The sequence below is a fragment of the Thamnophis sirtalis genome, unplaced genomic scaffold (assembly GCF_051295495.1).
Source record: "Thamnophis sirtalis isolate CommonGarterSnake01/CBP01778 unplaced genomic scaffold, rThaSir2_p1.2 scaffold_4, whole genome shotgun sequence".
Lineage (NCBI taxonomy): Eukaryota > Metazoa > Chordata > Lepidosauria > Squamata > Natricidae > Thamnophis > Thamnophis sirtalis.
Window position 1 is genome coordinate 29486851 of NW_028261384.1, and position 24642 is coordinate 29511492.

General features: G+C 34.9%; 1 protein-coding gene across 1 annotated transcript in view; it reads left to right on the forward strand.

The window, feature by feature from the left end:
- SPAG6 (sperm associated antigen 6) overlaps positions 1-23262 on the forward strand; it is a 44056-nt gene extending 20794 nt beyond the window's left edge. The window contains exons 5-11 of the mRNA XM_014072475.2: positions 1108-1313; positions 2425-2598; positions 5671-5823; positions 8875-9066; positions 14330-14446; positions 19301-19446; positions 22664-23262. Coding sequence (XP_013927950.1) covers positions 1108-1313; positions 2425-2598; positions 5671-5823; positions 8875-9066; positions 14330-14446; positions 19301-19446; positions 22664-22730 — 1055 coding nt within the window. The 3' untranslated portion in view covers positions 22731-23262. The remainder of the gene's footprint in view (positions 1-1107; positions 1314-2424; positions 2599-5670; positions 5824-8874; positions 9067-14329; positions 14447-19300; positions 19447-22663) is intronic.
- The last annotated feature ends 1380 nt before the right edge of the window (positions 23263-24642 follow it).

A 24642-nucleotide genomic window follows, 5' to 3' on the forward strand; every position in this document is an offset into this window, starting at 1 on the left:
TTAATAAATATATACAATATAGTACATGAGTAAGTAGGTAAGTGGATAATCAGTTTGTGGGCATTCCCCCCCTTAAGAAAATTCTGCAGAAAGCTTTGATTGATGAACTGTAAATGCAAAATCAAAGTTGGACCCTTGAATTACGAGAGCTATTTGTTGCCATGGCAATGCAAGGCAGGTTAAATGTTAAAGATAAGAGACTATGTGCATAACAAGGGGAAGACCTAACAAAACCTTATTTAAGAACTTATAATAGCCCATTTGAAATTAATGAGATTTGTCCTCATTTTTCATCATCTGCAAAAATGTCCCATGCTCTAATCCTTGTGTTTGCTATCCAGTAATTTTTTTACCTCACTACTGAAGTTTAATGATAAATATGTTGGAAGAAGGGTAATGAATATTTGGTATAATAGAGTCTGTATCAATTATTGTGGATTTTTATGTTAAGATACAATTAATTGGCCATGGTGGCTTAATGTCTGTTGCAGTGATTTAATGTAGGAAAAGATCTAGTTTACTGATAAAAAGATATCATTAAAATGTATGTTGGTGTTCAGAATTAGCAAGTTAGATCTTTGAATGAATGGTGATATCACTTTTAATGAAATTAAAAATCAAATGTAATATAGACCTGTTATTTTCTATTTCTTGTATGAATAGGGCAAAGAATCTCCAGTCTAAATCAGATTTGTGAGAGAAGGGGACACATTTAGGTATTTTGGCTTTTCTTTATTGTTAGCAGTGCGAAAACTGCTTGCTTATTGATCAGTGCACAACAGTCGGACCTTAAACAGCTGACATCTGCTTACTTTTTACAAATGCACACGTGTGCACATACACAGGGTAGCAAGCCATTTCAGTCTAATGTACCTTAAATGTGTACACGTAAGTGGAGGTCCATCTATTGACCTGTATTCTTTTCGGCTCAGGACTGGTCCACATGGTTTATGAAACTTGAAGGGCTGATTTGAAATGCAGATGTCCAAAGACTAGAGTCCACCCTCCCTTCTCTCTCTCTCTCCTGCTGTATCTGTCAAGGTGAAAAATGGCTTGTACAAGGGTCAGTCACCCATATTCGCTTAATTACTTTCATTGGACCAACAGAACTGTCACAGGCTGTGGTGGATGCTGGAGCTATTCCACTCTTAGTCCTATGTATCCAAGAGCCAGAGATTGCTTTGAGAAGGATTGCTGCTTCAGCATTGAGTGATGTTTCAAAGCATTCTCCAGAGTTAGCGCAGACGGTCGTTGATGCTGGGGCCATTGCTCACTTGGCACAGATGATCCTCAATCCTGATGCCAAATTAAAGGTACTTCCCAAACTAATTTTGCTCTTTTCCAACTGAGAGTGTGATTCTATATTGGAGAAGCTGTGTTAATCCTCAATGAACTTTTTCCAAAAATATGCAATGCTAAATTGGCATGGTAACAAAGGGGGGATATGATTGCTTGATGTGATTGTTATAGTATTTATGGTGGATAAGAAACAGGGCATTTAATATGGTGATTATTTGGATTCTTAGCAATGAGAGATAGATTTGTAGCAGTTATCTTCAAGAGCTTTTCTGAATTCTACAAAACTTGCTGGTTCTAATGAATTCAGTATGTGTAATTTATAAAGTATTAAATATGTTTACCATTTTTTGTGCTTTTAAAATGATAATGCTATACTCTACAATATTTTGTTTTGGAAACTAAATTACTTCAGTGACATGCATCTTTGAATAAGTCAGGTAAATGTCATACAGTAGGTACAAGCCTCTAGATTTTTATTAACATGCTCTGGGGGGACCTTTGGCTTAATAGAAAATTATGCACAATAACAATGGTTAGTATCTAAAATTAAATAAATTCTCTTTGTCCCATGTATACTGGTAGTTTTCTTTTGGGGGAGGACTGTTAACATAGAGTGATTTCCCCCCCCCCCACCAAACGCAACAGGTTTATAACATATTTATTTCAAACATTGTAAGCTAACTGCCAATAGTTGATGAAGAGCTGTATGGTCTATCCTAATAAAAAACAATGTTTAATATGTATGGATTTTAAAAGAAAGCAATAAATAGCATGTGTTGGCTTCCGTTTTGAATTGCTGGAAATTCCATTTCCTAATTATAGTTATGGTAGTTTATTTCTTTAAAAGAATTATGTGGCTGTCCATTTATATTCTATAAAACAAAAAAAAACCCCAAAAACTAGTTAAAATAGGTTCACTTAATTAAGAAAAGTTTTCTTCCAGGTGAATATATATATTCGCTATTGAAAATTATGTTTTTATTTTTATCATTTTTTTTGTTTTGAAATTATATATTTTGATGGGGTCATGCCTTCACAGTTTGAAAGAGAGTTTTCTGCCTCCTTTTGATTGCTTTGTCTGTATACTCAATAACCATTTATAAAATACTCATTCCTGTTTACCAGCGTCAGGTGCTGTCAGCTCTTAGTCAGATAGCAAAGCACTCTGTGGATCTGGCAGAAATGGTGGTTGAAGCAGAAATTTTTCCTGTTGTACTCACGTGCCTGAAGGATTCTGATGAATATGTCAAGAAAAATGCTGCAACTCTAATTAGAGAGATAGCAAGACATACTCCTGAGGTAAACCATGTGAATATAAACACAAGGTCATGATGTTTGTATATAAGTGAATATGTTTAAGTGTGTATGTGTGCATGCCCATGAGTATACAATCATGCATCTACAAATGACAGATATAGATATGCACAAGATCTTCATTATTGTTCTATAACTATGCAAATTATCTATTATTTTTGATATAAATAAAAAAGAAATGTTTGTTGCTGTTTTGGGGCATGCATAGAATACAAATATGTAAAAAAAAAATCAAAATTGGCAAGTTCAGCTTTTTATTGGTGGATATTAACATGTCAGATATATTTAAAAATTCAGTTATATGGGATGATCTGTACAAAGTAATAATAAAGTATAAAACATCCCTAGTCTGTAATTCAGAGTACAGTGAACAAAATGAAAAAAAAAATTCCTGTATATTTAGCAGGATGGGTGGTTGGGTGGTTATGCTAGGTGTTGGGTAGTTTTTTTTTAAAAAAGGAATTGCCTTAGTAAGATGATGATTGTTGGGTGGTCTAGAAAATGCCTCCTGTGTTCTGAACTGGAAATATTTAAATAATGGCCATACAGCTGCTGAGCAGATCCAAATAGGGCATAACCTATGGACCTGTGAGGATTGGCTGAGTAGGAAGTAATAGAAAGAAGATTGACAAAGAAAAAAATCATTAGAGGAGGCTCATCCATTTTCACAAAATGTATTTTGTTAATTATGCATCCCATAACTATTTCTTGCCAACTCTGAAATAACTGGTTTCCTGGTACCAGTAAATCAGGAGAAGATACTCTACAAACCTTTAGTAGCCCTACAGAGCTTCCTAGGAGTTAGGCACCACAGAAATAACCAAGTCAGTCCAAGGGCTTATATTGGGTTAAAAGAATGAAGTGTATTGGGGAGTATAAATTCTCCCCTCCCCCTTCGCGTGGCTCAGGGACACTTAACAGCTCACCAGGATCTCTTTATAAAGAGCTTTTTATTAATTTAAGCCTCAAAATCTCTCACCGAAATTCAATATCCTCATTATCTCAGGTGCTTCAGGGCTTGAGTGAAAGGTCCCCTATCCCTTGCCGCCCCCGATCTCTGGAGGAGATATTGCGAGTCGAATGGGAATGAAAGGCGAAGGAGGTAGAAAGATTTGGGGACTCGCCGCTGCGGTCTAAACTTCCTTTGTGCCGCAGAGCCCGGTCTCTGCAGGAGTCCTCGCTGTGGGTCTAAAAGCCCTGGCATTTGAAACTGCAATGGTGGGGGAAGGGGCCTGCCGAATGTCAGTCTCGCTGGTTCTGGCCGTGGGCTTCGATGCCAGACTTTTTCGCTCTCACCGGCCCTCTGCTGGGAGGCGCTATTTTGATCTTGAGGGAATCCTGTTGATAACTTGCTTGTCAAAGGATCGCAGCACGCACTTGGCAGGCATCCTAAAGCCAGTTAACTGCCGAAACTTCTGTCACGTGCAGCATAAATTGCCCAGCTCTGCAGTGACTGACTTGCCAGATGTTATTGGAAAGTAGAGAGGTCTCTACAAAGACAGCTAATTGGTAGGAATTATGAAGTAGCCAGACCATAATATGGTCAAAATGTAGCCAAAATATTTGTTTGTCTGGTTGATGTTTAGCCTAGAAAATAGCCTATTTTTAAGTGCCCAATAAATCATTCCAGAAATATAAATTCACTAGGATAGCTATAAAAAAATAAGAACAGCCAAAGTGACACTGATCAAATTGTACTAAAAGGCTTTTAGTACAAGGCTTGAGGATTTTTTAAAAACAAAATTTGATGCCAAAACCACCTTGACAGACCACAGGCAATGAGTCTTGAGACCAGCATCTGGCACAGCAGGATGTATTCTAGAACATTCCTCATTGCTGATGATGTTCCATATTGTTTAAACAAACTGCCACACTCTGAAGATAATTGCTTGATATTTGGATACAGCTGCCTTTTTTATTTTCATCAAATGCCTTGAATCCCACTCCTTGACTGAAATTCCACTTAAGAGTGTTGGGCTATGCATCACTGCCCACTTCTGCTTCTTTTTTTGTGGTTATTCTGCATATTATATACTAATTACCCCAAGGCAAGGGGACAAGAGAAAGGGCTTCCCTAGAGTGAAAAGTCTAAATTACAACCTTATCCTTAAGAAGGCCTTTTTCTATGACATCTTGTAATCCAGAGGCAGGCCTCTGATGAGCTCTTTAATTTACAGATTGGCCTGTTTAGAGATGCATACCAATACTAGCACTAGAAAATGATGCCTATATAAATATATTATCAGAGCATTAACATGCAATGTTGAATGCTACATATATTTCCAAAAACAGAGCAGATACTTTCCTCCATGCTATAATATATACTCACAATAGAACATGTACAATATCATATTAAGCATTTTATAAAAAATGCAGTATGACAGCTATGTTTTAATGAGTTTTATTTCTTGGCTTTAGGGAATGATGGAAGCATGTTAGTTGTCTAAAACCTTTGATTGTTTCCAGCTTTTTTCAGATATACTTCAACTAAGTCCTGATCTATTAATTCTTGGCCCAAATAGTTTCAGAAAATTAGAAAATTTCTCCATTCAACTGCACTAGTTTGCTTAATCTCTGTGGATCAAAATTCTGGGTTTAATTGGTTTTTGATATTATCCATTGTAACTTCAGCATGACAACTTAGAAAGTGCAGGCCATAATAATTTTCTTAGACTTTAAAATAGCAGAAGACAGTTAATTCTTAGTTAAAAACAGTCATTTATTTGCACAGAATTGATATGTACCACTTCTTAGTAGTGCTTATTTATTTTAATTTATTTAAATTATACCTCTCATTCCATCTCACCAGAACAAACAAGATGGTTAGTAACATTCCAAATGATAAAAAAATAAAGAGGACATAATTAAAATAAATTAAATATTAAACTCTTGAAGGCATATGAAGTAGATAACTGTATGCATTACATTCTTTTTTCTAATTTGTGTGTCTCATTAAATATTTATTCAATATATAATAATTTAGAAACAAAAACATGTAATGATATAGTTTGGTAGTCATGTGAAATGATAGAATCTCCTGACTGTATTTGTTTTCAGCTTTCACAACTTATTGTAAATGCTGGAGGAGTAGCTGCCATCATTGACTGCATTGGTAGCTGCAAAGGAAATGTTAGACTCCCAGGTATTATGATGTTGGGCTATGTAGCTGCTCACTCGGAAAACCTGGCCATGGCAGTGATTATCTCTAAGGTTAGTTTCTGGGCCTTCCAATGTTACAATCAGAATGCTGTTTATAGAAGTTGGCTTGAGTACATATGATTATTTTTACAGGTCAGGGACAAAACATTAGCCAAAGGCAAAGAATAAATATGTTTATAAGAAGGATTTTTGTGATGTAACAGCCATCCTTGGGCCAATTGCTCAGTCTTTCTTGTCTTAAAGGTTGCCTTGAGAATAAATTGAAAAGGCAAAGGAAGTTATTTTCCTTTTAAGGGAAGGTAGGCCATAAATAGTATAAACATTAAATATATTTTTGTGTACCCACTTGCTTTTATAACTTAATAAATATGGAAATACATATAACTTGCTGTACAAATACTGACAAAAGTGTGTGCTGTTTAGTTTAGTGAACTTTGAAATGTTGGATTTTTCATGTATTGTTTGCTTGTAAGCTGTTTAAAAGTGTTTAAAATATTTTGGTATGAAAAAAGTTATCTGTATATAAAACACACACACACACACACACATAAACACACATGCACACAGAGTTTTGATCCCATTATTTGAGTCACCACAATATTGACATAATAGTACAACCCAGGTACATTTAAACATATGTATCTGTATCCCATTAACAGTACTATGAATCATACATGTATTTCTCATACTGACTCTGAAATCAAAGGGATATTAAAGCAACAATATATTATGTTTAGTTTGTTTATCAATAGTCTGTTATTTTTCTTTAAAACATCCCACATACGGTATAAACCTAGAGATGTTTAGTGAACACAGATTATTGGAAATAAGGAAACTATGTAAATTGCTTATACGTGTCTTATTCAAGGTAGCTTTTTATATTAACAAAACAAAAATACCAATTATTTTATAAAATGGTACAATCACCTCAGTTAGATGCCTTATTTCTTGTTCTTGAAATGCAGGAAAATAGCAGAATTTTGGGCCTGGTTCATTTTAAAAAATATGGATTAGTTTGCTAGCTATCAAGAGTTTCTGCATTTTCATGAGATGCTAATTGACTTGCATTTTTTAAATAGGAAAAAGAAGAGTACCAATATTTTATTAAAATAAATATTTGATGTCTAGCTTTAATTGCCTTTAAAATGAGAATATATAAATTAGTTATCTTCTGTTGCATCAGAGAGTGGGTTTTGTTTCTATTATATTTTTAGATATAAAATTAGGTTCAGTAGAAAAGAAACCCAAACCTAGTCCATCTGAAAAAAAGAACATGCTCTTCTGAAACCTTCTTGAATGTATAAGCCATAAAATAGGCTCCAAAAAATTTAAATATCATTTGATTTTTTTAGGCTTGTTTATTTGGGCAGACATTTAAATGAAGGTTTTTTATGTGAGCTTTTTCAGCTTCCAAGAGGTTCTAATACAAAATTTAAATATTTTGTGTGCATTACAGATATAGATAATACTGTTTCTCTCTCTTAATCCATAAAATGATTATTAGTGGACATAAAATGCGTTAATTTATGAGTATGTGTGTAGGCACAAAGTATCGTAATTATAAAATTGGCAGGACTATAAGGCAATCTGACATGATGAAAGTTTCAATCTATTCCGTAAGGGTCAGCGTGCACGTGAATAATAACTTATTAAGTGATACTTAAATGTATTGTGTGCAGTGAACAAAAGGAAAAATAAAGAATCAAATATATAATATATTCCTACATGATGGAGGAAAAAGCAAATGAGAGGAAATTTGCAGCTATCTCATATATTAAGTATACACCCTTACATGCCTTTCAGTGAGACTCAAGACAGTGCCATACTGAAATGAATAGAAGATGAAGCTTAGCTGCCCTCCAGAAAACCTGGGAAGGAAATCGGAAACTTAGGATTTTCAGCCCTGATAAAAAGGCTGGCATTATTTTTCCTTTGAGTGTCATTTGTGGCATCTGCTCCCTGAAACATTTTTGAAAACAATAAAAGTGTCAGCTCTTAATATTCATGTCTCATTAAGCTAGCAGATTTAGTATTGTAGTGAAGCTTACATTTGTAGTGTTCAGTAATGATAAGATTGCACTAATTGATCCTAAACAATGACCTAACACAGTCAAAAAATGATTTATTGGAGCATCTGTAAAATTATCATACTAGTAAGTAATGAAAAATTGATGGAACACAGAGTTGAAACAATCAAAAGGTTAAAATATTATGGGATTTCCAAAGACAGACTGTCTCAGTTCATAACACTCCAGATACAACTGTGGTTGTAAAGAAGAAAGAGTGGATAATTACAGTAATGTGGCAATACCAGGGGATAGTAAAAGATAAGACAAAGAATTGGAAAAGTATAAAGATCTGAAAGCTGAAATTGAAATATTATGGCATAAATGTGGTTTTATATTCTGTAAGATGCCTTGAGTCACCATGGGCGAATAGGCGGCAATATAAAACAAACAAACAAATAAATAGGTTGTGGTGATCCCTATGGTTATCAGCATATGGGATACTATATCAAAAACCCTTAACACTTACAAAATCTGTGCATTGACAAAAATTTCCATATGTCAATTGCAAAAGGCCATGTTGCTTGGATACACACATATACCAGAGCAATACATTATGATATGCTAGTTTCTTGGGATGAATTTGATGTGTATGAAGACCAAGAGAAGTTAAAGAAGTGACAACTGTGATGTCACATTGATTTAAAATGATATAATTGCAAAAGGCAGTTCCACTAGGAATAGTTTGCATCTTGTGATGATGATGATACCTTTAACACTTTAAACAACATCTGCTTCTCCTATGTTTTTGGGATTCAATTGGTGGATAAAAATGCCAAATTCAATCTAAAGATCTTGGTGACTATGTGATGAACCATAATGTTTTGAACTTTTACCTGCAGAGTATATGCATTGCAGACTATTCTAATATTTTGGGCTGAGTAATGTGTATATAGAGGGAATGGTTATGAACAAACAAGATGGGATATTTTGTATTAGCACTGCCTTATCCCAGCACCCTGCAATTTGTACACAATACTCCTCCATATCTTTTTTTTTGTTTCACAGTGCTTTATACTTTTGTTTAATATCACAGGGAGTCCCACAGCTAGCTATCTGCTTGTCAGAAGAGCCAGAAGATCATATTAAGGCTGCAGCTGCTTGGTCATTGGGACAGATTGGAAGACATACTCCAGAACATGCCCGTGCTGTTGCTGTAGCCAGCGTCTTACCTGTATTGCTTTCCCTGTATATGGCATCTGAAAGTTCAGAAGATCTTCAGGTCAAAGTAAATGAGCTCCATCATTTTTACTGTTGTTAAATTTAATCAAGCAGTGAGGCTCTGATCCATTCAATTAAGGTGTAGCTGCCAAGGTGCATGTATATATTGATTCATTTAGAAATGTAGAATAATTTTTAGATGTGTTGATTTCTGTACATTATAACTTGCTCTTCAGTTCCTTCAGATATAATTTAGCTAATAATTAGATAAAATAAAGAAAAACAATCCTTACAAGAATTAAAACCAATTATTATTTAAAATAAACAATATATCAGTGTAAAATATTTTGAATATATTAATGCCAGGTTGTTATACAGAAGTATTTTTGAGTATGATAATACCTGTACTGGAAGGCGTGGGCTAACTAGATTTTCCTAGAGGTTACTGTGTAGTGAAATGTGGAACAACTTTTGGAATATGTAAGTGTTTGAATATGTTTTTTAGGGAGTATTAGAGGAATCACTTTCAAGAAACCCGGTTTATTATTTGGAGAATAATGCTTCTTGACTAGCAGGAAGAATGCAACTTGAAAATCTAACTTTATATCTTAAAAAAAATATCTGGCTTTATCACTATACTTGTTTGAAGCTTTAAACTAGAGCCATATATATGAAAACCTAACTGATGAACTAAGTGTCAGCCCTAGAAGCCATCTTTTTCCTTAGAGCTTCAGAATTGCCACATTTAGCGCCTGGGAAAACGGGAGAGGGAATAACAAGGATTGGTGGAGAATTAGCTATTACAGCATTCCTTTCGCTGAGAGTCAAGGGCATTCAGCCTGCACCTGGAAGGGAGTGATGGGGTGGGGTTTCCAGTTGGGACAGTGAATTGATTGGACCATGTGATGGACTTGTAGGTGCAGGGGATGGATCTTTGAGTTTCTTTTGGGTAGAAAAAATCTGGAACTCTCAGATTCGGGTTTTCTCAGATGTGTCAATAAGACATCTCTAATAAAATGGAACTTTGAGGAACTTCAAGCCTCAGAGTCTTCTTTCATTAGGGGTGTTACTTGGAACCTTGACACTGAGTTGGCTTTATTTAGCTAGATATAAATATGTGTGTATGAATGAGGATATTAATGACTATGGAATTAATGATAAATTATGCATGCATACTTCATATAGAATTGGAGAGAGTATTAGAGGAGAACCTATGTTCTAATTATGCCACAATACCTGTATTCACATTAAACAATGGGAGGCTCAGAAACCCCAATGTTGCTATCTAATTCCATAAGTTCTGCTTTAAACTGAGTGAACTCACTGGATTGTTTAATGTGGTATTGCTGATGCTACTGACAACTGGTCTCCAGAATTGCAAGCCAACAGTTTTTCAGGCCTCTAGGACCTAATGTATCCAAAACTTTGTGCTCTAATGCTAAATCATAGTCCTTACCAAGTTCTTTTCCTGCCTCCTGACATGGCTTTTAAATCCTGGGAAGAGAAGAAGTGCCTCTGAAAGGCCTCAGAGCTTTATGGGAATTTCTATGCAGGACCTATGTATGAATTACATTGTTGCTGTTGTTTATTTCAGTTTTTAAATGTAATATTCAATTTTAGTAAGTTTTAACACTATTTTGTTACATTTTATATATGGTAAGTTTTATGAAAGTTTAATATTTTTAATTATTAAGGCATCTTGCTAATCTGATTATGTATGTCAGAACATGTTACACTTTTAAAAAAATCATAGTTTTATAAACCTGAAATGCTGTTGCTTCTCTTTAAGCTTTGAGGAAAGATAGGTTGAATAATAATATGTGAATACCCCATAGTTGTTTTCAAGCTCCCCATGCAACTCTTTTGTAGTACCAGTCTTTGGAAATGTCACTAAAATTTTGACAGTTAAATGGCTGAATGTCACAATCTGGGGGCATTTCTTCATGATTATGTAGGAAGAGTTAATAATGGAATAGTAACGACTCATTGCCAGGGTTCTCCTGTTCCCATTTTCTTAGATTTTTTTAAAATACCAACTAGGGGATATAATATTTTAATCATGATTGTTCTGGTGATCTCATTGCATTGCTGTCCCATGACCTTCCTGGAGATTAGGAGAATGAGCCGTAGTCCCTGACTCATTGGAAATGTCCCTTCTATATTTTCCTGCATTTAATATTGGTAAGATAATTAAGACAATTACCTGTAGTATGGGAGAAAAGATGTTAGTTAAAAACTACAATGAATGTTACTGTTAATTGCATAGGTTAAATAATTAGTACAAGCTATTTGCCATTTTTGCAAATAAAATAGATACCAAACTGCACTTTATAAGTACATTTCACACAGTGCTTAATTTTAATTTTTTGGGGGAGTATGATAATATTCTATTTTAGAGTTACAGAGAAGCAAGACCCATTGGACTTGGAATTCTTTTTATATGTTATCTAACCAAGCATTATCTTTTCTGACTGGCAGCTTTTTTTCAGGATCTTGTATAATTTACCACCTATGGAATACTATGCAACAGTATCTCCTATTGAAAAATCTGTGGTTCGGGGCCAATTTCTATGTTACTACAAGTTATTTCTACATTTAGACTGAGGACATATATTTGTAGAGCACAAAATATGGGTTTAAAACTACATGTGGTTTTTAAACATGAACTATCTTCCTCCAATTTATGAGGTTTATTCTAAACTTTGGTTGAGTTGATATGTAATTTAGAATGAGATGAACCTTGAGTTAGTAGAGATGACTTCTAGTTGAAATCAAGTGCTTTTGTGTGAAAGAATAAATTATTTTCAGTAAAAACTAGAGTGAACAGTAAGTTGAGTTGTAGTAATTTTCTGCTTGCAGGTATTTCTTTTTAAATTTGTTAAAAACTTCACAAATATACTCACCTCATCTTATTTGAAATGAAGGATCCTATCATCTCATTCTGATTTTTGTGTGGATCAGTCATAATCAAAACAGCCAGGGAAGAAGCTACATGGAAATAGCTCCCCCCAGTGCTCAGTGACCTGTCAATTGGGCCTTCTTTCCAAGAAAAACACAGTTAAGATCAGTGTTGGTATTTACCATTTCTGTTGCAAGGGATATGACATCATACTGAGTGAGTCATGGAAAGTTTTGAGGCCTCTCCAGACTTTTGCTTCCTTTTGTCGAGAGTAGCTAGTATATAATATGCAAATCAATGTATATAGAAGTGTGCAAGTCAGAGACTGACACTTGAAAAATAATAAAAAAATGTAAATTATATCCCTCACCTTAGAAACATTCAAAGCTACATAAACTTTAAGAATCCATATGTTTGATTTCCTCTCCCTCTATGTATGAAGGTGTTTCTGTCTGAGTTGAATTTATTAATTTTCTAGGCTACAGAACATACTTTTTCTCACAGTTATCCAGCTAAAGTTATCAATGAAACCAATCATAAAATATTTATTTCAATGTTTTATTCTCATGGTCTGTGACGTGCTGAGAGGTGGTGCCTTGAGATGTATCTGTAGAGAGCAGTCTCAAGCTGATGACATTTGGTGTAGACTGTGAGCAAACTTTGTTAGCTGAAGTATAGAGGAAGTTTTCCCAGTCCTCATGGTACAGATAGCATAGCGTTATACGACCTGCTAAAGTTGTACAGTTCAGATATTCTACTTTTCTCCAGATGCTCTTCAGAACCCTCTTCAGAATGTATATTTCAAGGCAGAGAGGGCTAGAGCCTTTGGGACCAGATCAGTTCAGGATTAAATACGTGATTTGCAGAAACATATGGAAATCTCATAGAAATGCTGAGATCCTCTCCCAATGATCTCTTAGTACCACTGGCATAATTTGCCTTACAAACCATTGCCCTGCTTCTCTTCAATGCAGCACATGAAGTAGACAATGGAAAGAGAAACTTTTCAATGATGGGTTAAACCCTCTTTGCTTTGGTAAACTGGTGTCAACCCTTAGAACTAATGGATTATCACTGGGAGAATATATATCCGCCAAAATATCATAGCTGAAAATAGAAATGTGTTTGTCATACTCCATTCAAATCCTATTACCATATGTTGCTCATTGCTGGTATCTTTATGAAGCTGCTTCCTTGGACCCTGTATTTGTTTTTTGTTTTTTTTTTGTAGCTTCATTATATATGAGAAAAGTATTTGATAGAGAAGTAACTGTAAATGTCCTGCAATATGTCAGTAATTCAAGATATTTGCAGAAGGTGGAAATGGTTTATCATATATTGCCTTAATTTTTTAGGACCAATAAACTTCATGTAGTTTGGGGAGTTTGGTTTAGTTTGGTATATGAACCCAGCTGTTATGTTTTACAATTCATATTTGTGGCTTATTTAAACTAGCCTAATATGGTTTATTTGATGAATGTAGTTAAACAAATGTGTAAGTTTAGCCATTAAATGTGACAAAGTATTTCTGATCTCCAAAGAACAACTGTCTTTAAACGGGAAACTGTAGTGATGGTCCTAAGACATTCCATGTGTGCATCTTTCAGTGTTCCACCAAAAAAGAAGGGGGTGGGGAGAGAGAGAGAGAGAGGGAGGGAGGGAGGGGTACATCATGGCATTCTAAATTTTTGTAGCAGGCATATGGAATAGAATGATATCAACCTGTTCCATTTACCACACAGACTGCTGCTTATATTATGGCCCAGAGGTTGTTTTGCACCAACTGCTAAAGGAATCTATAAAGCTCAAATGTTCAATCAGATCTTTAAGATTGGTCTGCTGTGCAGTTACGTACCTAGGACTCAACTGGGAACTTTTTTTTTGTTTAAGTGAATGCTGTACTCATAAATTATAGCACTTGTCAAATCATTTCAAATGTTGGCCAGTCTATGTCCTTTATGTCCATGTGATTTAATAATTCAGTAAATATAACCTTCAAGTTTAATCAAGTGGTAAATATTTTTAAACTACATAAAAGGATTAGAGTTAGGGTTAGAACATGAGTAAGTCTGTCTTTCTTTGCTATTGGTATGCTAGGAATCAAAAAAATGGTTCCTAGCTTACCAATAGAATGAGTATTTGAACTTCTAAATTCACTGGATCTACAAAATGAAACCCACATAATCCAAAATAAAAATAGGGTTATTATTATTGGCATTTTAAAAAATTCCATTAATGTACATTTATAGGTTTATTATAATGCTACTTTCCAAAATAATTTTTAAACATTTGCAGGAAGTATGTTTCAGGTATTGTGCTTGGAAAATAGTTATCAGCTTTTTGCCTTGTAGAAATAATGCAAATTTAATTTTACACTGTAAGTAGCTATTGTCTGTTGATGTCTTACTGAGGACATTTTGTATTTTGATAGGCTAAGAAAGCCTTGAAGAACATTTTACAGAAGTGTACTCATCTGTCAGCTCTTGAGCCCTTGCTACATGATGCTCCTCCCAATATCCTGAAACATATAGTTGGCCAGTTCAGCAAGGTAAGAATCAGTCCAAGATCAATATTCCTTCTTAAGAATGGTGGCAGCGGTCAGAAGAAAACTTCCTTGACTATTTGGTTTGTAAGGTTCAATTTTTTCCATTTCCCTTTTTTATTTGGGATGTTTTGGGGAAGGGGGAAGGTTTCAGTAACTGTTTAACTAGCTTTTCCTAAGTTCAGTGGCTCTGTCTGCCCTAGATCAGAGAGTGCAGAGTTAAAGCATCCTGTTTTGTAGATTAAGCAAGAGTAGCCATACTATTTATATTGGCCTAACAATCTCAAAAACAACAGTTCAAGGGCCACAAAAGAACTATTTGTCTTGAATAGACATAGCTGTCAAGGACCAGGTTTTGGGTTAAGGTTTTAATGGATGCCAGAATCCCTGCTAAAAAGCTCTTTGTTTTATCAGCAAGTTTGTTAATTAGACTCTATGCCTTTATACCCAAGAAGGAATAGAATGCCAGCAGACTCACTCTTTCTGATAGATTGCAAATCTCATCACACAGGACCACTCTGATCGCTCCGTGATTGTTTGCCTTGTAATCCATCCCACTCTGACCTTCTCAGTGTGTTTAATAGAGCATTTTTAAAAAATAGAAAGCATGAAACTAAGCTACTTTTTTGCTTTTTATCATAAAGAATTGCCAATGCTTTTAAAGAGAAGTGTTTCCATTTATTTATTTATTAGCCATATTCCACTATAGTATCTCAATGGCTTAGAATAAAATATATGAAAAGTAACCTGACTTTGGTCTGTGAATAATGCATACCTGTTTTTATAAGGAGAGGTCATCCTATTGCATCTCCCAGCTGTGTTGACTCTGACTACAGAATATCTTAAAATGGGTGGATTTAATTGGTTTATTTGAGTTTGTGTGTTTCTAATTCAGCAGAAAATTCATTCTACTCACCAGTCTGTGTTACAGTTTGATGGAAGGTTCTCAGCTGAATTGGTCCTGTCTGCTAAACATTATAGGTTCACTGCTTAATGAATGTCAAATGTTAGAAATAATCATAGAGAGCAAAACCTATTTTAAAAAATATCCCATATGTTTTTAAGATTTTATCAAGAAAATTATGGTATGATTAGATCGTGAATAAACTAATGTATAATATATGTTAAGTAAACATAAATACTTATGAATAGGGAATCCTAATCCCTGGTATTTCAAAGCTGTTAGATTCAGTTTAAATGATACCAAGTTCAAAAATAAAATCTTTTGAATTGGGTAAAATCTATTTTAATGTATAAAACTGAAATAGCCCTCTTTCTTTACTGCTAGAAATGTGAATATAGCATAATATTTGTCGGATAAGAGTTATTGGTCATCTTATTATTATAGTATTCACTTTAAGTTTTATATTCATATTGCAAATTGGATTAAAGTTCCATAAGTTCCTCCACAGTGGTTTTTGAGTACAGTAATGTATTTTCTTCTTCTTTATACTTTCTGAATACAAAATAGATATTTGTGACTGTTGTGCTTTAACAAGTGGGTACTGCATCAGTGCAGAACATCTATCAAATAGGCCATATATGCAGGAAGGTGCTGCTCATCATCTCAGTTCCTTTTGAGGATTATAGAAAGTAGTATCCTTAAATTTCTCTAGGAAGGATGTTTCCTACATTTCCATCTATCATTATTATATTTGACCTTCATTTTTATGATACCAAGGTTGCCTTTTCCTTATTGCATCATCTGCAGTGATAAACCAAGTAGATAGTCTTTGGAAATCTTTACACCAGATAACAGCACATTGAACTTGTTTCCACACCTGTTCTAAGCAAGCATGGCAAATGGCATTATTGCCATTTGTAGCCATTTATTGTGTCAGAGCAGATTTTAAAGACCTCCAGACAAAGCTCCCAGCTTCCTCTTGCATCCCATTTATTTTCAACTATGGTTCCTATTTGGACACAAAATCTATACTGAAGATTAGAAGTTGGACATAGCTACTATCTCCAAAATGGTTCCCGCTATATTGTATCAATGTTTTTGGCTTCCCCAGTCTTCTGATAATTGTAACTTGTCCCTGAATTTGAAGTATAAATACTTATAGATGGTGAAACATTTCATAATAAGGCCAGATCTTTTGAGCAAGTTCAGTTTTCCCCACATATTCTTTGTTCCTGTTTCTCAGATTCTAGAACTATCTGTTACCAGTCCCATGTTACCTCTGTAAAGCTGTAGTCGCTACTTTAAAGCAAGATTGCACTTTCCTTTGTCAGGGACATCTCAGGCTTAATATTGGCTCCTTAATTTTCTGCAAACGCCCATGTTTGGGTACCTTTGTAGATCAGTTTCTAGATAGGACGGCACTATTATACTCAGGGATGTTCAAAGAGTTTAAAAAAGTTAGGTACAGCTGAAATGTTGTGATTGAAGCTCCACATGGATTTTGTGTGTGAGAGACACACTGAATAATTAAGTAATTACTGTTGTTATGAACACGAATGTAATAGTTGCTTTCAGATGCTTGTTGTGGCGTAGAATTTTTTTTTCCACAAGCTGCAGTGAGATTGACTATTTTGCCTACTCTAATACCACTCTGCATAGTATGTGGATACTTTCAGGTTCTACAACTGCTTGCTGGTAATATTTCCTTATAACATTTTTGTGGAAGTTGGTGGGAAGAGTTATGCTAGTTTCCCACATAACCCAAGAAACATAAAAATGTCAATCCTCTTTACTATACTATCAGTCTTCTCCAACACTGATAAAATGCTGTCCAAATGTAACTTAGTTGGTAGGAGCTTCACCCCAAATATGTCTGTTTCACAATGGTCTTATAGAAAATTTAGGCAGAGTTACTGTTATTTCTCTCACATAAACTTTCAAAAGATAAGCAGACCTGTTCAGAAATAGCAAAGTGACATGTTATCAGTGGGGAGCACGTCCAATCTTGTGATCTGCTTGGACAATGTGAAAGTGGCTAACCTCTCCATCCTAGGAGCCCAAACACAGTTGCTCAGGGTTGCTTCCTATCCTGCCTCTTATGTGAAGTGAATCTCTGTTCTCTTTAATTGCCAAGGTGAATAGTCAATATTCTTGTAAGTCAGCATATCTTAACTGACTTCTGTTTAGAGAAAACATTATAATGTTGCTCTGCAGAACAGCCCCTATACTGTTATGAATTATTATATGAAGGACAATCTGTTTCAGGTCAATGCATTCAGATATGTATCACCCAGTAACTCTATCTGTTGTGTCTTGCATTTCTGGTAAACTTATATGGCTGCCCATTTTACATAACGACTGAGTAACACACAAAATTTAAAACATAGAATAGCAATAACAATAGCATTGAGTCTTATATACACCCCCAGGTGCTTTAGAACACTCTTTGGATGGTTTACAATGAAAAAGCATTATTTGCATGTTGACTCCAACACTCTGGGTCCCCATTTTACCAATCTCAAAAGGACAGACTAAAGCACCATCAGGACTGAATTCCAGGCTAAGGGCAGAGTTTTGTTGGCAATATTGCTGTTTAACCACTACGCTATAATACAAGATAATGAACACATAACAAAAATAAATAAATACAATCTATTAAAAATGTGAGTAGGAGCACACTCAACTTCCCTAGCAATACCCACATTAGAGGATCTTCAGGCCAGATAGCAAAAATGTTTTCAAACTCTTCTGAAAGGCCAGCAAGATAGGAGCCAGTCTGACCTCTAGGGGAATGAAGTTCCAAAGGGAAGATGCCCCAGCATAAAATAGGTGCTATTAAGTGACATTTCTTCATGGATGGGACCTGCAGCAAAGTGCAACATGCTCTTATTGCCAGATGGGACAGACACAGTACTTCCACTCAACATGAATTGTGGTTGCATCCTTGACTCTTCTTGAGATATTTATTTTGTAGAGGTGGGTGAGTTGGCAATATCGTGGCACGACAAAACTGCGCTCGACTAAAGCGCGCCCGATTAAACCACGTCGCTGACGCCATCAGCAGGGCGACAACAGCGACCACGGAGAAAAAAGGGCGCTTTAAATAGCGCTTTGAAAGCAAGCCGATTCAAGTTAAGGTAAGGGTTAGGTTTAGGGTTAGGTTTAGGGTTAGGTTAAGGGTTAGGGTTAGGTTTAGGGTTAGGTTAAGGGTTAGGTTTAGGATTAGGTTTAGGGGGGTTAGGTTTAGGTTTAGGGGTTAATTTTAGCTTTAGCGTTTACAGCGTGCTTTTTTCTCCGCGCTGTTGTCGCGCTGTGATGACATCAGCTACGTGGTTTTGTCGAGCGCGCTTTAGTCAAACGCGGTTTTGTGGTGGAACCGGCAATATAGTCTCAGTTTTTAACTTTGTTTATGAATTAGATATTCATACCCAAATAGATGTGTCCCTTAGCCATTATGATCTTACCTGTTGCTTTCCATGGTCATCTGATCCACTTTTGATGTTCTTAGGTTGCTCATTTTGTGTGGAGCACAGAAAAGATGGACAAGTTGTTTTCCTATAACTCTAGTTCTGTGAAATGTCATCTATGCACTTTTATTACCTGACTTAAACAAGTCAAGATCTGATGAGCATTATTGGTGTTTGTGAGTGACAGTTGTGTGAGCTCAAGAAATTGAAAGATAGAGCACTGCCTCTTGACATATGTCATTTTCAGGAAGTGATGATTAGTCAAAAAACTCACAATTGCAGATCAGCAACTTATTTTTCTCCTTTGTATATTCTTTTTTTGACAATAATGCTCATACCCTCATTTGTTAATTGAGACTTGAATGAATAACATTTGCTAAATTATGCTCACTCTTTTGCATCTTAGCTTCACATTAATATTAAGCTTCAAAGGAAATAAGAACTTTTGAGTAAGAAAATTGAATTCTTGATTTTGTTTTCTTTAAATAGGTTTTGCCACATGATTCCAAAGCCAGGCGTCTTTTTGTAACAAGTGGTGGTCTTAAAAAAGTTCAGGAGATAAAAGCAGAAGCTGGCTCACTACTTCAAGAGTATATCAATACAATTAATAATTGTTATCCAGAAGAAATAGTCAGGTGAGGTTGGAAAATAATTAATTTCACGTATTCTATATTTAAACAATTATAGTTTAGTTTATTTAGCTAACTTTCGAATAATGACATTTTATTAAGCATCACCATAACAGTTGCATAGTTAATACAGTACAAACATTCAGTGGTTCTGGGATTATGAACTGTTATTTACTCTGGAATCTACAAAATTAGGGATATATTAATTTCAATGGGCAGATTTCACTTCTGTCCCTGGGGATATTTAGAAGTAGTTCTTCAGTAAGAAGTAGAAAATGTCTTATATAAAGAATAATTTTTAAAATAATTTTAATTCATTTGTATTTCTTTTTTTAACATATTGATTGCTCATCTTACCACAGAGTAACTCTGAATGGCTTACAATATTAAAAACATAAAATTAAATAAATAAAATTCTTCAAAAATACAAAGTACAATAAATATGCTAAAACATGAGGGGAGAAGATGAGACCTGTTATTAGTATATGATATTTGCATAACAGCAACTTTGGGGACTAACCACATTTATTACTGACCTATTCAATATAACATTTCTTTATTACCATCCACCTATTCAGTTCAATCTAGGTAATGCACTTTATGTACCGTATGTATGTCACATGGTATCACTATAAGCATATAGTTATATAATCTAAAGCAATCCTTAACAAGAAATGCTGAAATGCTATTTTTAGTTTGGTGTCCATTAAAATAGAAAAATTCAAGAATTCCATACTAGAAGACAGCATGAGGTTGGCCCCAATAAATATACTAAATTTGTTGATATATCTATTTGAAACGTACAAATAATATAGGAAATGGTTTAGAACTTCTAGACCAGGGGTACCAAACTCGCAGCCTGCAGGCTAGATATGTCATATGTTGGCACCACCCCCTCACAGTTTAGTAAAGGAGGGAAAAGTCCTGATGTATCACATGATGACAATGTGACAACATGAGTTTGACATCCCTGTTCTAGACGGTAGCTGGCCAGCTAGTGATCTCAATGTGGCCTCCGACTATCAAAATGATTTTGGATAAATCCATTAAGAGGATAAATCTTGTCTTTGTATTGAATTGAATTGAATTGAATTTATTAGGTTTCTATGCCGCTCAATACCGAAGGACTCCGGGCGGCTTACAGAATAAAAAAGAAATTAAAAGAACTTAAAAACAATAGGACACACAAAGTTAAAAAAGAACGCAACAAACACCAATCAGAAGGCCTGCCGGAAAAGCCAGGTTTTAATGGCTTTGTGAAACGCCATGAGAGTGGGGATGGCCTGGATCTCTGGGGGGCAGCTCATTCCATATGGCCAGAGCGACAACAGAGAAGGCCCTACTCCTAGGCGCCGGCAGCCGGCATTGTCCTGCTGAAGGTACCCAGAGAAGGCCCATCCTGTGTGATTTTATTGGTCTAAGGGAGGTATGTGGCATTGTCCTATAGCTTACCTTAGTTTGTCAAAATCTAAGCCCTATCCTTTCTCCCTGCCCTCTGAGTTCTGCTTTCAGGTAGAGTGAAATGAATTGCTTGTAAATGGGCTCTGTATAGTAACTGAGTTAAAAAAATATAGTTGTGTGTTAGACACTGCTAATTCTATGCCATACATATGTACTCCCTCTACTGGTCAGCTTCATTTTCCATAAAGTGATGCTATCATTCATTCTAATTTCAATTGTAATATTTTTTTTAATGCATGTCTCATAAAAGCTCCTTGGTTGCTACTCCTTGAAAACACATACAATGGTTAGAGATTTTGTTACCTAAACTTGAGAGCAAGAAGTGTAGATTCATTAATATTACAACCCCAGAAATTTCCAATCAACATAAGTGTGGTAATTTTAATGTATTTGGAAGGACTAAGATGGGAAAGACTATATTAGACTGAGTATCAGTATGCTTCATATTATTGAATTTATCTTGACATACATCAGGTGCTTTTCTTTTTTCAAAAAAATCTACAATTTGAATTCATGGATTTTAATCAGAAGTAATCCTAATTATTTAAGCAACAGATATTGTCAGGTTTCTAATATAATAGAATTATTCAAGTCCTCTAATTTTCATAGTGCCAAAGAACATTGTAGCACTCACTGTCATAGTAAACTGTACATATTCCACATCAGCAGATGTAGATCTGATTATTTTATTAGTTTAATATTTCCAATTGATTTTAGTTTCATTTAGTAATGGAGACTTTATTTATCTACACATTAGTATTGGGTTTAACTACTCCGTTCCCCACCAAAAGGATTTACTGCCTAGTTTGCACATTTTATTTATTTGATTTAAGCACCATCTCTGATTTGAAAGATAAAAGAACTAGTTACTCCCTTACTTTTTACTGTCTGCCGACATTTTCTTTTTTTTGGTCCTAAAAGCTGGAGGCTGCTTTTAAATCTGGCCTTTGTACTGAGATCTGAGGAAAGATGGGACCTTTATTTTTGATTGCCTATCTAAGACATTATAGACAGACAGCAGTTAATCATTCCAATAAAATTTTGAAAGAGTTCAGTCAGTGCTAAAGAAATATTCTTTGCAAAATAAAATAGTGTTTTATTTTGCAATCTTATAATAAAGTAAGGAAAATCTCCCCACCAAATATGTAGAAACCTGAGTTTTACAACAAAGGTCAAAGATTTCTTTCTGGATGTTTATTTCTAATTAAATGACAAAGTACATCTTAAAAATGAGTGAGGTTGTTAAGAATCATAGACTATAGGTTATAAGATATTCCCATTTGGGTTTCCTAAATTGAATCATTTTTTCTTGTTAAATTACAACAGGAAAAACAGAATTTGGATAGAAATAGGATTTTGGTGCTGTCCAGTTTAAAATACAGTTAGATGTTAAGAGTGCAAAGCTCCTTTCCTGTGATTCCTATTCCAAAGTACTGCTGTTAAATTGTTAAATTGCAACCACCAAGCCTACTATACAAAATGGGCAGAGGTTGAACAAATATTTTGATATTTGGTTTACTTCTAATCTAATCTGATACCAAATACACATGGAGCATGCACATTTTTCTACTGTGGATTTGGAGGGAAATCACCTTTTATGGAACAAGCATTCTAGCTTTCTAGCCTAATTTTTATTTCCTAAATGCAATCTGAATTACACACAATTCTACTGATTTTAAGTATGCTTACTTTTTCGCTGAATTGCAGCTTTAGTATTTAACATTATAAATTTTTAATAAAATAACCTTTATTTCTCTTTCAGATATTACTCCCCTGGATATTCTGAAGCACTTTTGGAAAGGGTAGAAAATTATCACCCAGTTCTATAAATTTTTCATCTCTATAAGAAAGAGAGGAAGCAAACCCTCTTTTTCTTATCTTTGTTTTGAGTGGCAAGCAAATATAGTTTGGCCAAGACTGGTGTGGGAAATATTTAACCTTCTGTTATGTTAGCAATCAATTATGACAACAGGAAGACATACCCTTTCCACCTTTGATCTACAGTTGACTTCTGGAACTCATGCTAAGAACAAAGACTGTCATATGCCTATTTTAAGAGAACTGTGTTTCTCACTACCTTTTTAAGTCCCAAGTACAGGGAGGCCAGGTCTCTTTCTGAATGCACCTGAAATTTGCTAAACAGCTTGTACCATCAAATTCTTCTTTGAAGGAGAATTACAACATTATCCAGTAAGCACCAGAGTTGTACGATTGTTACTCTTTTTGCTAAGGCTTGTGGTTCAGTCTAAGCAGAAATTACCTATTATTCTTGTACTTCCACTTTCTTGATTATCTCACCACTATTGTCTGTCTCCTGGTACTTGCAGTAAACTAATGAATGTTTGACCTTTTAAGAACCAAGCTTTTGTTGTACTGTTTCATTTATCACTTCTAGGAGTGGCTTTTAAGAGAACTGGTATTTAGGAAACAAACTATTTGTAAAGGTTGGAAAACTGTTGTGAAGTAGAAGTGGAAAAAAGATAAGCACAGTACCAAATATTGCTTTAAAATGTATTAATACACACCTTTTCTCAGCATTTATAAGGCAGGATAGTCGTCCCTCCCTTTCAACACACTTTGACAACCTCTCCATTAAACAACATAGCATCAGAAAAATAGAACTCAATTTTCATTGTCAAATGCAAGTAAGACTTGTTTTGTGAAGGCAACATTATTTTCCGTTTGTCTTTTCTCAGGCCTAAGTTTTCATGATATATAAAGGTTAAAAGGCTCAGTATTTGAGAAGTTTAAAGAAGGTTCAGTATTTAAGAAATAGAACTTAGCTCTTCAGGGGCTGCATATAAATAATATTAATATATATACACACATATATACACTGTGTACACACACATACACACACATACACACACACACACACACACACACAAACTCAAGCAATGAAGAGCATCCCAAATAGCAACATATTCTGTTACTTCTGAGAAAATACAGTGCCTCAGGGAGATTCTAATGACAGAAAGCCATGTGAGTTGGATCACATCAGAAGAATCCTGTTTAAGGGATTTATCACTGACCTCATATTTTAAGAATCCTGTGTGGATGGAGAATTAAATTTTCCACTCTCAATCATAATCTCAGCTCTTCTGTTTCCTTCTGACAATTACATTCCATCTTATAAAAACTTAGTATGTTAATAAATGCCTGATAGTTGGAAAGATTACAAGGGAAAAGGAGGAAGAGGAAGGAAATATTCAGTATTATTCTAGGAACCAAAAAACTAAACTCCCATCAGAAAAATATAAAAATAAATTTTCTGGCCTTACTATCAATTGACTCCTTATCTCCCTCCACAGGACACCATCTTATACTTTGACTTTTGCAAAAAGCTACCTTGATGAATGAGTTGTAGTGACTACTAATGAGCATTATGAAACTGCTCCAAGATTTGATTACATTGTTCTATGGCTTAATTGCTTTTGAGGTGTGTGGCTATTTCACATCAATATATTTTACCAGTAGTTCTTCAACATACTGAAAAAGAAAACATAATCAGTGCATAGACTGTGTGCACCTCTCCTTTACAGAAATGTCACCAAAACCTCTAAGAATTGTGCTATGGACTCTGCAGATAACTGTAGGCCATGAGATAGGTATAGCCTCACCCTCCAGAGAAATTTCACTTCCTTTCTCTCAGTATATTTTTGCTATTGTTTTTTTTTACAAAGTAAGTATTAAATGTACTTGTTCTATATCACCTTACCTTTAAAGCCATCAAATCCTGAA